Source organism: Loxodonta africana, chromosome 14 (assembly GCF_030014295.1).
Source record: "Loxodonta africana isolate mLoxAfr1 chromosome 14, mLoxAfr1.hap2, whole genome shotgun sequence".
NCBI classification, from domain to species: Eukaryota; Metazoa; Chordata; class Mammalia; order Proboscidea; family Elephantidae; genus Loxodonta; species Loxodonta africana.
The window spans coordinates 81,378,865-81,392,829 of record NC_087355.1 but is presented as its reverse complement, the minus strand read 5'-3'; the positions used below and the strand labels follow the sequence as shown (position 1 = coordinate 81,392,829).

Here is a 13,965-nt window from a genome sequence, read left to right as displayed (position 1 = left end):
CCCCGGGGAACCCCAACGCCCACGCAAGCGCTGGCAGCCCAGCGCCGCAGCCCCAGCACGCTTGGGCAGGCGAGCCCCACCAGCAGGGCGCGCAAGGGTGGGGGGCGCTGGGGCGGCCGAGGCGCCGCCGAGCCTCCCGCCGCGACGGGGCGGGACAATGGGGCCCCACCCCGGCGAGTGCGGGAGGCGGCCGGGCGCGCTCACTGCCGCTGCCGAGGGAGGCTGAGCGGGCGGGCGGGGCGCGGAGGGAGCGCGGAGGAGGGAGGAGGCGGCGGTGGCGCGTGCGGTGGCGGAGGGCGGGCGGGCGGCTAGCACCCAGCTTGTAAATAAACTGCGATGCTGCCTCGGGCTCGCCGGCCCGGGTGCCGCCGCCGCCGCCGCCGCCCCCAAGCGCCGGTGCCAGGCTCCCGCCGCCGCACGCCCTAGCGCCTCCGCGCCGCCTCGCGTGCCCTCGCTGGCCCCCCGTGGCCCCGGCCCGCGCCCCTCGGGTCTTGCGGCTGAACCGCGCGGGATGTGACCCCTGGCCCTCCGCCCGGCCGCCCCTGCCCCCCGGGGGTCCCGCGTTTGCCTGGTTTTGGGGGGGGGTGGGGAGGGGCGCGCGGATCATGGCATTGGAGTTCCCGGGCTTGCAGCCGCCGCCACCGCCTCGTCCACGCACCCCGAGCGCCCCTTCTTCCCCGAGAAGCAGCGGAGAAGGCGAAGCGGTCGGCGGGGGCGAGGAAGATGGGGCTCAAGGCGCGCAGGGCGGCGGGGGCGGCTGGCGGCGGCGACGACGGGGGCGGCGGAGGCGGCGGGGCCGCTAACCCCGCCGGTGGGGATGCGGCGGCGGCCGGCGACGAGGAGCGGAAAGTGGGGCTGGCGCCCGGCGACGTGGAGCAAGTCACCTTGGCGCTCGGAGCTGGCGCTGACAAAGACGGGACCCTGCTCCTGGAGGGCGGCGGCCGAGACGAGGGGCTGCGGAGGACCCCCCAGGGCATCGGGCTCCTGGCCAAGACCCCATTGAGCCGCCCGGCCAAGAGGAACAACGCCAAGTACCGGCGCGTCCAAACTTTGATCTACGACGCCCTCGAGAGACCGCGGGGCTGGGCGCTGCTCTACCACGCGCTGGTGTGAGTACCCGGCCTCGGGGCGCCCCTCGGCGGCAGCGCAGGGTGGGGCGCGGGGTGCGGGTCGGAGCAGAGGGGCGTCCTCCAGCTGAGCTGGAGACCAGCCTGCCCTCAGTGCGTACTTCTCTGCTGTGTGCTTGTGAGCCTGTGAGCCGCTCTCTGGGTGTTGGGGCTTAGAAGAATTGAGCGTGGTGCCCCAGCTCTTTTGGAGATCGGGGCTGGCATGTGTGCGCGCGTGTGCGCATTTATGGCATCGTCTTGAGGTGTCAGTTTGTGGCTTTTCCGATTAATTTAGGGATTGAACAGGATAAACTGGATCTTCCCTGGCGCGCTGTGTTCTGTTTGGGGTGGGTCCCTTTTCTTGTGCTTGCCACCGAGTTTACAGAATACATCCGGAGTTGGGGGCGGGAGTGGTGCACACTGTCTGTGGTGGGGTGCGTGTGCCTGTGCGTGTGTGTTGCTTGCTTGCTTGCTTATGCTGTCTTTCTTGAGGCTTTATTCTGGTTTAGAAGGGAATCTGATGCTGCTGTAATTGGTGGCTTGGACTGGCCAAAATGCCTGTCTTTGGGTTCCTTTCAGGGAAGTGAATACGAGTGTATGTGTGTGTGCGCGCGTATGTTTGTATGTATGTACCTGTGTATCTTGGGCTTTAAGCCTAGACTGAAAGGTTGAAGCTTAACAGAGCCAGGAGTTGAGGTCCTGGGACTATTTTGGCTGAAATGTCTCCATGGTTTGGGTTCTGATATCCGCCCAGCCTCGACTGCAGCCTCTTCTCCTGCTTTGCCTAGGTAAAGGCGCAGGGGATGGGAAGGAGCCTGGGCTGGAGGTTTGCACTCAAGGTATCCTGCCTCTAGAAAGGACTTCCTTGTTAGTTAGGATGCAGATGCATGGCCGGAAGATCGATGAAACCCCCTTCTGCTCCAGACTCTCCAGAAGGCAAATCCTCCTGTATTTGGGGAGGGGAGAGGACGGTGGTGGCGGCTGCGCGCCCAGGTCGGCGGTCTGGGCCGTCAGCACTGCGCACACCCCTGGGCTGGCGGGCACTCCCAGCTCTCCCCCTGCCTCCTGGCCGGGGCTTAGCACTCCTGATGGCTGCTTCCAAGGAACCATTACTAGAGGTTTGGCAAGGAATTGGCCATGGCCTTGACCTGTCCTGTGCCTTAGCGGGTGGATTTCTCTCTCTGCTACCCGCTGAATAACCCCTGACTAGGTGGTCTGCAGGGGCTCAGGAAGCCTTGGCATGGTCTTTCCTGGCTGGAAGCGCTTTTCCAGATTTGGCCACAAGGTGGGGGCATCCTCACAGGACCGCAGATTCAGCAACAGGTTTGTTCAGTGAGGTTATGGATGTCTGGAGAGAAGACAGTGCCTCTCCGGAAACTGAGGAGCCTGCAGGTGTGGGAGGCAGCCAGCCAGGAACATGGATTCGGGGTGGCCCAGGCTTTGGGGGGTGTGTGTGAGTGTGTATTTGCAGATGTTGGTGGGGATCTGCCTGAAGAGAGGTTGGCAACTGATGCTCTTTCATTTGCTTTCTTCAGGGAAGAAATACATGCATCCCTCTGTGTCCTGCCCTGTGTTTGGTTAACTGAACTGACGCTAATTCTGGAGTATGTGCTAGGAAACAAGGCACAGCACGTTCTTTGAATGCACACGGACATGCAGAGTCTCGCGTGTCTTTCACATTGAGTGGTATGCAGTACCTATTGACTGACATCAGAGCCTGGGGCCCCACTGGAGCTTGTGGTTTCCCTCTTTCGCTTCTTTCCCCCTTTCCCAGCCAGCACCCCCAGACCTGTCTTGCCCAGCCTGGGAAGAGGTAGCCAAGGCCCGTTAGAGACAGCACCTTATCTTTATCCTTCCCTAGAAGGAAGCAGGTTTGAGAATGCTAAGACCCATAGCCTGAGGTTCCCAAAAGAATCTAAGAAAAGTTAAGTTTTTGGAAGAAGGAAAAGTCAGACACCTGGTTAGGCACTTTCATCCGTGAAAATATATTTAATTCATTTACTCCTTACCATGATCCTATAAAGTGGGAATGATCACCTCCATTTTATAGATTGTTGTTGTTAGGTGCCATTGAGTTGGTTCCGACTCACAGCAACCCTAAAGACAATAGAATGAAACATTACCCGGTCCTGTGCCACCTTCACAATCGTTATGTTTGAGCCCATTATTGCAGCCATGTCAACCCATGTCAACTGATCTTGTTGAGGGTCTTCCTCTTTTTTGCTGACCCTCTATGTCACCAACCAGGATGTCTTTCTCCAGGGACTGGTCCCTCCTGATAACATGTCCAAAGTATGTGAGACAAAGTCTCATCCTCACTTCTAAGGAGCGTTCTGCCTGTGCTTCCAGGTCATCTTTATAGATGAGGATATGGAAACGCTAAGAGGCAAAGTCACATGCCTGAGATCAAAGAGTGACTGCATTCTGGGTTCACATGTGACCATGGGTCAGTTCAGCTTCTGAGCCTAGATCGCAGTTCTGACCCTCTGCAAGTTTTAGGTCTCTCACTAGGCATCCCTGGGCGCCACGGCCCACATTGGTGACCCAGGGCCCTGCCTCTCCTTTCCTAGCTCACACTTGACAAATGGCTGGAAATGGAGTTTAGAATCAAAGCAGAGGCTGGTAGGGACATGGGGAAGCAGTGTTAGGGAGATGCAGGATGGGCTGGGCTTGTGGTAGTAGAGGGCGTATGCTGATGGATTGGCAGTTCTGCGGAACAGTCGGGGTTGGGGTGGTTTTGAGCTCGATATTCAAGCATGGTTAGTTAGTGCACACATTCTGCATTCTTTCTTTGGCCTTAGGAGGGAGTCCAGTCAAGTAAGCACAGTGGAACCTTTTATTGATGATTCAGGATTTTGCAAGGCATTGAAATTCATGGTTCGACGCATCCATTATCCTGTTTTTGGCTGTGGCTAATGGCATATTGGGACCAAGAAATTGGGCTGACCATGAACTCATAGTTGAGTGCATCCTTTTTTTTTTTTTAAAGAAAGCAGATCCATGAGATGAGATCCCCAGCCCCCCTTTAGGATTCCTAAAGGTAGAATTCATTAATGTGGAAATCAAAGACTCCTTCACATTGACCCTGCTCCATTGGCCTTAAATACCCATCCCTTCATTTCTCCTGGCTACTCACCTTCACCTTGATCCAGCTCCAGTGTCATCTCCCCAGGAAGCCATGCAGGTGGCTCACCAGGTGAGGTTAGAGTCGGTCCTCCCCCACAGCTTCCCCAACCATAGTGTTTTGCACATTGCATTGGGTTGATCTGTTTGCTTGTCTCCCCCGCCAGCTGTGAGCTACTTGAGGGCAAGGGCTTATGTCTTTCTTCTGTGGCATTCTCAATCCCCAGCAGGCTGTATGGCCCATGGCAGGAACTGAGTCAGCCACTGCTGAATGCATGAGTGAAAGAATTCCCTTGGGATTCTGGTTAACCAAGACTTTGTGGTGTACAGCATTACTGTTATCACAACAACAACCAAATGTAGTCAAAGTCAGCGTTATAGAATTTTAATTATGATAATAGCTCTTGGAAGTCTTAAAGTGAACTATGGGGAAGGCAGACAGGTAGGAAACCATCTCTAAGCCAAGTGAGGTTGATCACTTCTTTGCTTCTTCATTCTCCTGGCCGTAAAGGATTCTGACGTATATGGAAACTGTGCTGGATTTTGGAGTTTGCATTTGGACTCTGCCTTATGTGTTTGGGACTTTGCATGAGCCACTGACTTGTGAGTTGGGGATAATAGCCTTGCTCCATCAAAGGGTGGTGTCCAGGCTTAAAGGAAATAGTGTATTCTAATACAATTAGTCCAACTTCTGGAACTCATTCATTAGTTGAATCTGAATTGTTGTTAGTTGCCAGCGAGTTGGCTCTGACTCTTGGTGACCTTATGTATAACAGAATGAAAGCTTGCCTGGTCCTGTGCCATCTTCATGATCGTTGGGATGTTTGAATCCATTGTGGCTATTATGCCATTCCATCTCATAGAGGGTTTCCCCTGTTTTTGCTGACTCTCTACCGAACATGATTTTTTTTCTAATCTTTAGCCTTTCCTGATGACTTGTCCAAAGTAAGGAAGACAAAGTCCTGCCACCCTCACTTCTGCGGAGCATTCTGGTTGTATTTCCTCTAAGACTGATTTGTTCATTCTGCTGTCAGTCCACGGTATATTCCATTTTCTTTGCCAGGCACACCTGACACTTGGCTGTCTTGAGGCTGTCCAGGGCCTTCCCCTTCTTGCCTGTTTATTGGAGAGAGGCTTTGTCTTGGCAGTCTTGCTGGATAGGCACGTGCATCCAGCTGTCCTGACCACCTCTCCATGGCCAGCTGGGCAAGATCAATCACTTCCCTGTTGACAGACCAAGGGGACATGATCATGAGAATGGCCCACTTCCAAGGTGGCTGGATTCAGAGACCTCTGACAGGCAAGACTGAGTGGAGAGAGACAAGGATGGAGCAGAAGCCCTATGGGGTAGAGGGCAGTCGGGGCCTGTCTGGTGGATTAGCATGTTGACCAGAGGGTCTAACATCTCCAAAGTGGAGGAGGGATGCTATATGCCCACTCAGATCCCTCAGTCAGGCAGAATCTGCACAAGCTTCGGGTGAGAGAAATTTGTGTTCTAAGGCTGGTGTGACCTTGGACTAGTGGCTGAGTCTCTGAGCTTCAGTATCTTCCTCTGAAAAATGGCATCCATAAATCATAGGCTCTTGTGAAGGTGTTGTTGTTAGAGTCAGTTCCAACACATAGAGACACTGTGCACAACAAACAAAACACTGCCCAGCACTATGCCATCCTCACAGTCTTTGCTGTGCCTGAGCCCATTGTTGGAGCCACTGTGTCAGTCCATCTCGTTGAGGGTCTTCCTCTTTTTTGTTGATCCTCCACTTTACCAAGCATGATGTCCTTCTCCAGGGACTAATCCCTCTTGATAACGTGTCCAAAGTATGTGAGACGAAGTCTAGCCATCCTTGCTTCTAAGGAGCATTCTGGCTGCACTTCTTCCAAGACAGGTTTGTTCATTCTTCTGGCAGTCCATGGTATACTCAATATTCTTTGCCAACACCGTAATTCAAGGTTTCAGTTCTTCTCCTTCGGTCTTCCTTATTCATTGTCTGGCTTTCCCATTCATATGAGGCAATTGAAAATACCATGGCGTGGGTCAGGCACACCATAGTCCTCAAAATGACATCCTTCCTTTTCAATACTTTAAACATTTGCCCAACACGATGCATCGCCTAATTTCTTGGCTGCCGCTTCCGTGGGCATTGATTGTGGATCCAAGTAAAATGAAATCCTTGACAACTCCAGTTTTTTCTACATTTATCATGATGTTGCTTATTAGTCCAATTGTGAGGAATTTTGTTTTTTTTATGTCAAGGTGTAATCCATACTGAAAGCTGTGGTCTTTGATCTTCATCAGTAAGAGCTTCAAATCCTCTTCACTGTCAGCAAGCAAGGCTATGTCACCTACATATCACCAGTTGTTAATGCATCTTCCTCCAGTCCTGATGCTGCGTTCTTGTTCATATACTCCAGCTTCTTAGATTATTTGCTCAGCATACAGGTTGAGTAAGTATGGTGAAAGGATACAACCCTGACGCACACCTTTCCTGACTTTACTTGTGAAGGTAAGAGCACTTTATTGGGCATCTGTGAAGAAATGCCCAATAAAAGGTAGTTATTTGTGTTGCTATTCATGATATTCAATTGACAAATATTTCTTGAGTGCCTTCTCTGTACCAGGCAGGCTTCTCAACTTTAGAGATATAGCAGTAAACAAGCCAGAATAATTGGAACACACACTCTAAGGATAATATTGTTAGTGTTAACAAAAATATCAAAGTTTGGTCATCTGGTTAGCCTTCAGCCAAATTAAAAGGAATCAGCCCTTCAGTCATTCCTTTACACAGTAATTCATCAGTGAAGGGACGTCATTTTTCTTTTCTAGTTAATGCTAGCTTCAAATCTCTCAGCTATTCCATTTCCCTGGCTCTCACTTATTTTGGCCCATTCTCCTCCTTTTCTGCTCTCATGTATCTTTCTCTTTCATCTCCCGTTTGACATTGATCTTCATAACCGTTCTCAGTCCATCCCTACATGTTTCTATCCCACTCGCTTCCCTCTTTGCATTTCCTCTGTCAATTTGTCAATTCCCTTCTCATTATCAAGCAGCAAGGAATTGGAGAAGTTGTCATGCTGTATTCAGTGGTAACAGTATGGTCTTGAGGGTCAGGCTGACCTGGGTTGAATCCAGCTCTGCTGTTTACTAGCTGTGTGACCTGGAGCCAGCTGCTCAACTTTCCTGACTCCGGGTTTGTTTATCTCTAACATGGAGATGATAATGCCCGCTTATGGGGTTGTTGTGAAATTCAGTCGAGGTGATGTAGATGAAACACCTAGACGTGGCATTGTAGGTCCTCTGTAAATATTGCCCTCCTACCCTACTTTTGCTCCCCTCATCACATTAATACTCCATTTTCTTGCATTCAACATAAAACCCACACCCATCTTCTTTTCTAACAATTTCATTTTATTTTTCCTCCTCGTTTTCTGAACGCTCTGCCTTCCTCGAGGATCTCTGCCTTTTGATGTTTTCAAACCACTCAAGTAGAATGCCCGTTGCCATTTAGTTGATTCTGATTCATAGCCACCCTATAGGACAAAGTAGAACTGCCCCATAGGGTTTCCAAGGCTGTAATCTTTATGGAAGCAGACTGCCACATCTTTCTCCCATAGAGCAGCTGGTGGGTTCAAACCACTGACCTTTTGGTTAGCAGCTCTATCGCCTAACCACTGTACCACCAGGGGCTCTTCAAGTAGACTAAAGAAGCCAAGTAAGCATTTAACAACAACCTCGCTGTGATATCAGGTCTCTAGGCAGTAGAGAAACTATTTGCTGGGAGGGACTGTGGCCACATGTACCCAGTATTTCTCATTCTAGGAAATGGGCTGATACCAAGCTGCCATCGGTGTTGGAGGGAGGGTACCCAGGTCTTGAAGCCAGCTAAGTGGCAGAGCTGAGATCACACACATGGTCTTGTGTCCCCTGTGTGGTGCTCTCTTCTCCATTTCCCAGCTGTCCTCAGCGGAAGACGGTTCAGGGAGGAAAGTAAGAGAGAAGGGCCAAAGCACTACCTTCCTGGGTGCAATGCTTTATAGCTGCATTTTTGACAGGCTCTGGGGTCTGGGGACCACACATTGAGTAACAAGGCTTTTCAAACTTTGATATGCATGTGATTTACCTGCGGATCTAGTGAAAATGCAGATTTGAATTCAGTATCTCTGCCTTGAGGCCCCAAATTCAGCGTTTCTAACCAGTAGCTGGGAAGATGTCAGTGCTGCTGGCTCACAGACCACAGTTGGAGCAGCCAGGCCCTAGGCCGTAGTGTGAGCTAAGCAGTCAGGGAGAAGTGAGGGATTCATCCATCGTCAGTCAGTCATTATACAGATATCCAGTATACACTGACTGTGCCGTTAGTGCACGGAGGTCATTCATTTCAAAGCCACCCTTGCCAAGTCCTCTTGAAGTACCAAGCATTGTGTCAGGCTGTTGAGGGGATGCAAGCCATAGTTCTCTCCCTTTGGGGAGACAGACTTGAAACAACTAAATTTAAATCGTCTAACAAGTGCCAAGGGCCCTGGGGGTGCAAATGGTTAAGCACTCAGCTGCTAGCCAAATGCTGGCAGTTTGAACCCACCCAGCAACTCCATAGGATAAAGACCTGGTGATCTGCCTCTGTAAAGATTACAGCCCAGAAAACCATACAGAGCAGTTCTCCTCTGTCCCATGGAGTCATTATGAGTCGAAATCAACTCAGTGACACCCAACAACAGCAACAAGTGTAATAATAGTATGCAAATAAGGCATGGAATGAATGCAGAAAAGGAAAGCCATCACTAGCCCGATGGTGCCATGGCAAGGAAGACTTCTCCAAGGAGTTTTAAGCAATGAGACATTAGATGAATGTGTCAGAGGAATCTACTGTTTATCCAGTTGGTGACTGGTCTCCCTCTCCTACATGGAGAATTCCATACTGTTGTTGTTTGCTGCCGTAAGGTGAGTCTCCTGCTCATGTGACCCCATGCTCAATAGAAGAAATGCTGCCCTGTCCTGCACCATTGCCATGCTAAATCCAATTAAATGGGACACTCGGTTATTATTCTTGCATTATTTTGAAGCTCTCCCTTCCATGTTTGTATTCATTTTAAAAAATTCCGGAGGCCCTGGATAAATAAAGCATTACTAAAAAAGAAGAACAAAGTGGGAGGCCTCACTCTACTTGATTTTAGAAACTATTATACTGCCACAGTAGTCAAAACAGCCTGGTACTGGTACAACAACAGATACATAGACCAGTGGAAAAGAATTGAGAACCCAGATATAAATCCATCCACATATCAGCAGTTGATATTTGACAAAGGCCCCAAAACAGTTAAATGGGGAAAAGACAGTCTTTTAACAAATAGTGCTGGCATAACTGGATATCCACCTGCAAAAAAGTGAAACAAGACCCATACCTCTCACCATGCACAAAAACAAACTCAAAATGGATCAAAGACCTAAATATAAAATCTAAAATGATAAAGATCATGGAAGAAAAAACAGGGACAACGTTAGGAGCCCTAATACATGGCATAAACAGTATACAGAACATTACTAACAATGCAGAAGAAAAACAAGATAACTGGGAGCTCCTAAAAATCAAAAACCTGTGCTCATCCAAAGACATCACCAAAAGGGTAAAAAGATTACCTACAGACTGGGAAAAAGATTGCAGCTATGACATTTCCGATCAGTGCCTGATATCTAAAATCTACGTGATACTGCAAAAACTCAACTACAAAAAGGCAGCCCAATGAAAAAATGAGCAAAAGATATGAACAGGCACTTCAATAAAGAAGCCATTCAGGTAGCTAACAGATAGATGAGGAAAGGCTCACAATCATTAGCCATTAGAGAAATGCAAATCAAAACTACAATGAGGTTCTATCTCACTCCAACAAGGCTGGCATTAATTAATCCAAAAAACAAAATAAATGTTGGAGAGGTCGTGGAGAGTCTGGAACACTTATACACTGCTGGTGGGAATGTCAAATGGTACAACCACTTTGGAAATCAATTTGGCACGTCCTTAAAAAGCTAGGCATAGAAGTACCATACGATCCAGAAATCTCACTCCTTGGAATATATCCTACAGAAATAAGAGCCTTATATGAACAGATACATGCATACCATGTTCGTTGCAGCACTGTTTACAACAGCAAAATGAAGGAAGCAACCAAGGTGCTCATCAATGGATGAATGGATAAATAAATTATGGTATATTCACACAATGGAATACTACACATCGATAAAGAACAGTGAGGAATCTGTGAAACATTTCATAATGTGGAGGAACCTGGAAGGCATTATGCTGAGTGAAGTTAGTTGCAAAAGGACAAATATTGTATAAGTCCACTATTATAGGAACTCAAGAAATAGTTTAAACAGAGAAGAAAATATTCTTTGATGGCTACGAGAGTGGGGAGGGAGGGCAGGTGGGAGAGGGGTATTCACTAATTAGTAGGTAAGAACTATTTTAGGTGAAGGGAAAGACAACACACAATACAGGAGAGGTCAGCACAACTGGACTAAACCAAAAGCAAAGAAGTTTCCTGAATAAACTGAATGCTTCAAAGGCCAGTGTAGCAGGGGCAGGGGTTTGGGGACCATGGTTTCAGGGGACATATAAGTCAATTGGCATAATAAAATCTATTAAGAAAACATTTTGCATCCCACTTTGGAGAGTGGCATCTGGGGTCTTAAATGCTAGCAAGTGGCCATCTAAGATGCATCAACTGGTCTCAACCCACCTGGACCAAAGGACAATAAAGAACACCAAAGACACAAGGTAATTACGAGCCCAAGAGACAGAAAGGGCCACATAAACCAGAGACTACATCAGCCTGAGACCAGAAGAAGTAGATGGTGCCTGGCTACAACCAAAGACTGCCCTGACAGGGAACACGAGAGAGAACCCCTGAGGGAGCAGGAGAGCAGTGGGATGCAGACCCCAAATTCTTGTAAGAAGACAGGACTTAATGGTCTGACTGAGACTAGAAGGACCCCGGTCGTCATGGTCCCCAGATCTGTTAGTCCAAGACAAGAACCATTCCTGAAGCCAACTCTCCACACAGGGGCTGGACTGGACGATACGATAGAAAAGGATACTGGTGAAGAATGAGCTTCTTGGATCAAGTAGACACATGAGACTATGTGGGCAACTCCTGTCTGGAGGGGAGATGAAAGAGCAGAGGGGGTCAGAAGCTGGTGGAATGAACACCAAAAGAGAGATTGGAGGGAAGGAGTGTGCTGTCTCATCAGGGGGAGAGCAATTAGGAGTATATAGCATGAGAGACTGACTTGATTTGTAAACTTGCACTTAAAGCACAATGAAAATTAAAAAAGTTCCGTAATGTATTACAAGTTTTATAAATCAAGTGTGATCTTTTGGTATTTTCCAGAGGAGCAAGGTTTTACTCACTTTCTCTTTTTTGTCTGGGCGTTGAAGTTTGGGGAGAATGGAAACAAGAATCGTTACACCTTTTAACAACTGGGCCAGTGTCACGAGACTCAAGGGGAGGAGGGTTTTCAAATGTGGCCTGAATAAAAACCCTTTCGGACACTGTGCTGTGTGGTTGTGGTTTTGGGTGACTCAAGCCGGTGGTGGGTTTGTCAAAGTGCATTGAACCACATATCAGGAGAGCTGGTTTAGGGCCTTAACTTGTCATTGGCTGTGTGATTCGGGTATCTCTTCTACAGTCTCCATCTGCAAAATGAGTATCCCAATACCCACTACATAGGATTGATGCAAGAATCCCATGAGTCCGTGTGTGAGGGAGTGCTTGAAAATTGCAGAGAGCTCAGGATTTTGAGGTAGCATTTTTCCTAAATCTATAGAAGCATCACGTAGGTCCTGCAGTTAATAAATATTTGGGGGTTTGTGCATTTTCCACACATGAATTTACCACCTTTCCTGTGAGACAGTGCCTCACCTGAGCCTAACTGCATATTTATTGGGAATCCGTTAACAGTGTAACTCAGCATCTGTGTCTATGAGTATGTCACCTTCCCTATTGTGGTCACCTTTTGGGAGGGTGAAGAGAAAATGGTTTGGAGATAACAAGATTGAAGTCAACACAAGGTTTTCTGGCCACCTCTGGTTTTGCACCTGTGGTACAGTGCAAATCAAATTCCATTCTAATTGTAGCCTTGTTAGGTGGGACTTTTCATTCTGCCACAGGGATAAGGGAGTTTGAAATGTTTTCTTTGGAGAACAAATTGGGTTATCACTCAGAAAGAAAATGGCTTCTTACATGTAGTTGACGAATGCACAGAAGAATAAATCCTTATGCAACTGACTCATGGAGCCTCCATTCATGGGCTCCAGTTGGCTTCCTCCGAACGTGGGCTTTTCAACCTGCTGAGTGTCTCAGGGCTGGAATCCCCTCTTCTCCTTTATCCCCTTCCCATCAAAAGCCATGAAAACTGTCTAGGCTCGGTAAGAGCATAACCATTGAGTTGGGGCATATGAAATTAGCATCTCAGTAATATCCAATGCTATAGATAATTGTTGTTAGGTGCCATCCAGTCAGTTCCAACTCATAGTGACCCTATGTATAACAGAATGAAACACTGCCTGGTCCTGTGCCGTTCACACAGCCTTTGCTTGAGCCCATTGTTGCAGCCACTGTGTCAGTCCATCTTGTTGAGGGTCTTCCTCTTTTTTGGTGACCCCTCCACTTTATCAAGCATGATGTCCTTCACCAAGGACTAGTCCCTCCTGATAACATGTCCGAAGTACATGAGATGAAATCTCACCATCCTCGCTTCTAGAAAGCATTCTGGCTGTACTCTTCCAAGACCCAAAAACAGATTTGTTCATTCTTCCAGCAGTCCATGGTATATTCAGCATTCTCTGCCAACACCATGATTCAAAGGCATCAATTTTTCTTTGGTTTTCTTTATTTATTGTCCAGCTTTCACATCATATGAAGTGATGGAAAATACCATGGCTTGGGTCATGCACACCTTAGTCCTCAAAGTGACGTCTTTGCTTTTGAATACTTTAAACAGGTCTTTTGCAGCAGATTTGCCCAATGCACTATGTTGTTTGGTATACATAGATAGATGATCGATAAGCAGGTAGGTAGATAGGTCACTGTCGTCTAGTTCACTCTGACTCATGGTGACTGTGTACAACAGAGATGGAACATTGCCTGGTCCTGCGTCATCCTCACCATCACGGGCACGTTTGAGTCCATTGTTGTGGCTCTTGTGCCAATCTGTCTTATCGAGGGTCTCCCTCACTGTGGTTGGCCCTCTGTTTCATCAACCATGATGTCCTGCTCCAGTGATTGATCACTCCTGATAATGTGTCCAGACCCAGCAAGTCAAACAATATTCCGTTGTGATCCATGAGGTTTTCACTGGCTAATTTTCAGAAGTAGATGATCAGACTCTTCTTCCTAGTGGAAGCTCCGCTGAACCCTGTCCACCATGGGTGACCCCACTGGCATTTGAAAATACTGGTGGCATAGCTTCCAGCATGACAGCAATATGCAAGCCACCACAGTACAGCAAATTGATAGATGGGTGGTAGAACCAATGTTAAAAACAACATATAATATCATGTCTAAGGTAACACCCCCATCTGCTCCACATCAGGGTAACCGGCTTTATATCTGTTAGTAATCATAACCATTACACCACTTCCTTCTAAACGAATTACCAAGTCTGGCTTTCCCAAGCCAGTGCCCCACTTGAGTAGCAGGCAAGCTTCTGGTCGAGCTTCTCCACTGTTGATTACCCCATAGATTG

The 13,965-nt window shown here is 48.3% G+C and overlaps 1 protein-coding gene across 1 annotated transcript in view; it reads left to right on the top strand.

Moving 5' to 3' along the window:
- The first annotated feature begins 708 nt into the window (after window positions 1–708).
- KCNQ3 (potassium voltage-gated channel subfamily Q member 3) overlaps window positions 709–13,965 on the top strand; it is a 360,642-nt gene continuing 347,385 nt past the window's right edge. Inside the window, exon 1 of the mRNA XM_003408187.4 lies at window positions 709–1,109. Within this exon, the coding sequence (XP_003408235.1) occupies window positions 724–1,109 (386 nt within the window). The 5' untranslated portion in view covers window positions 709–723. The remainder of the gene's footprint in view (window positions 1,110–13,965) is intronic.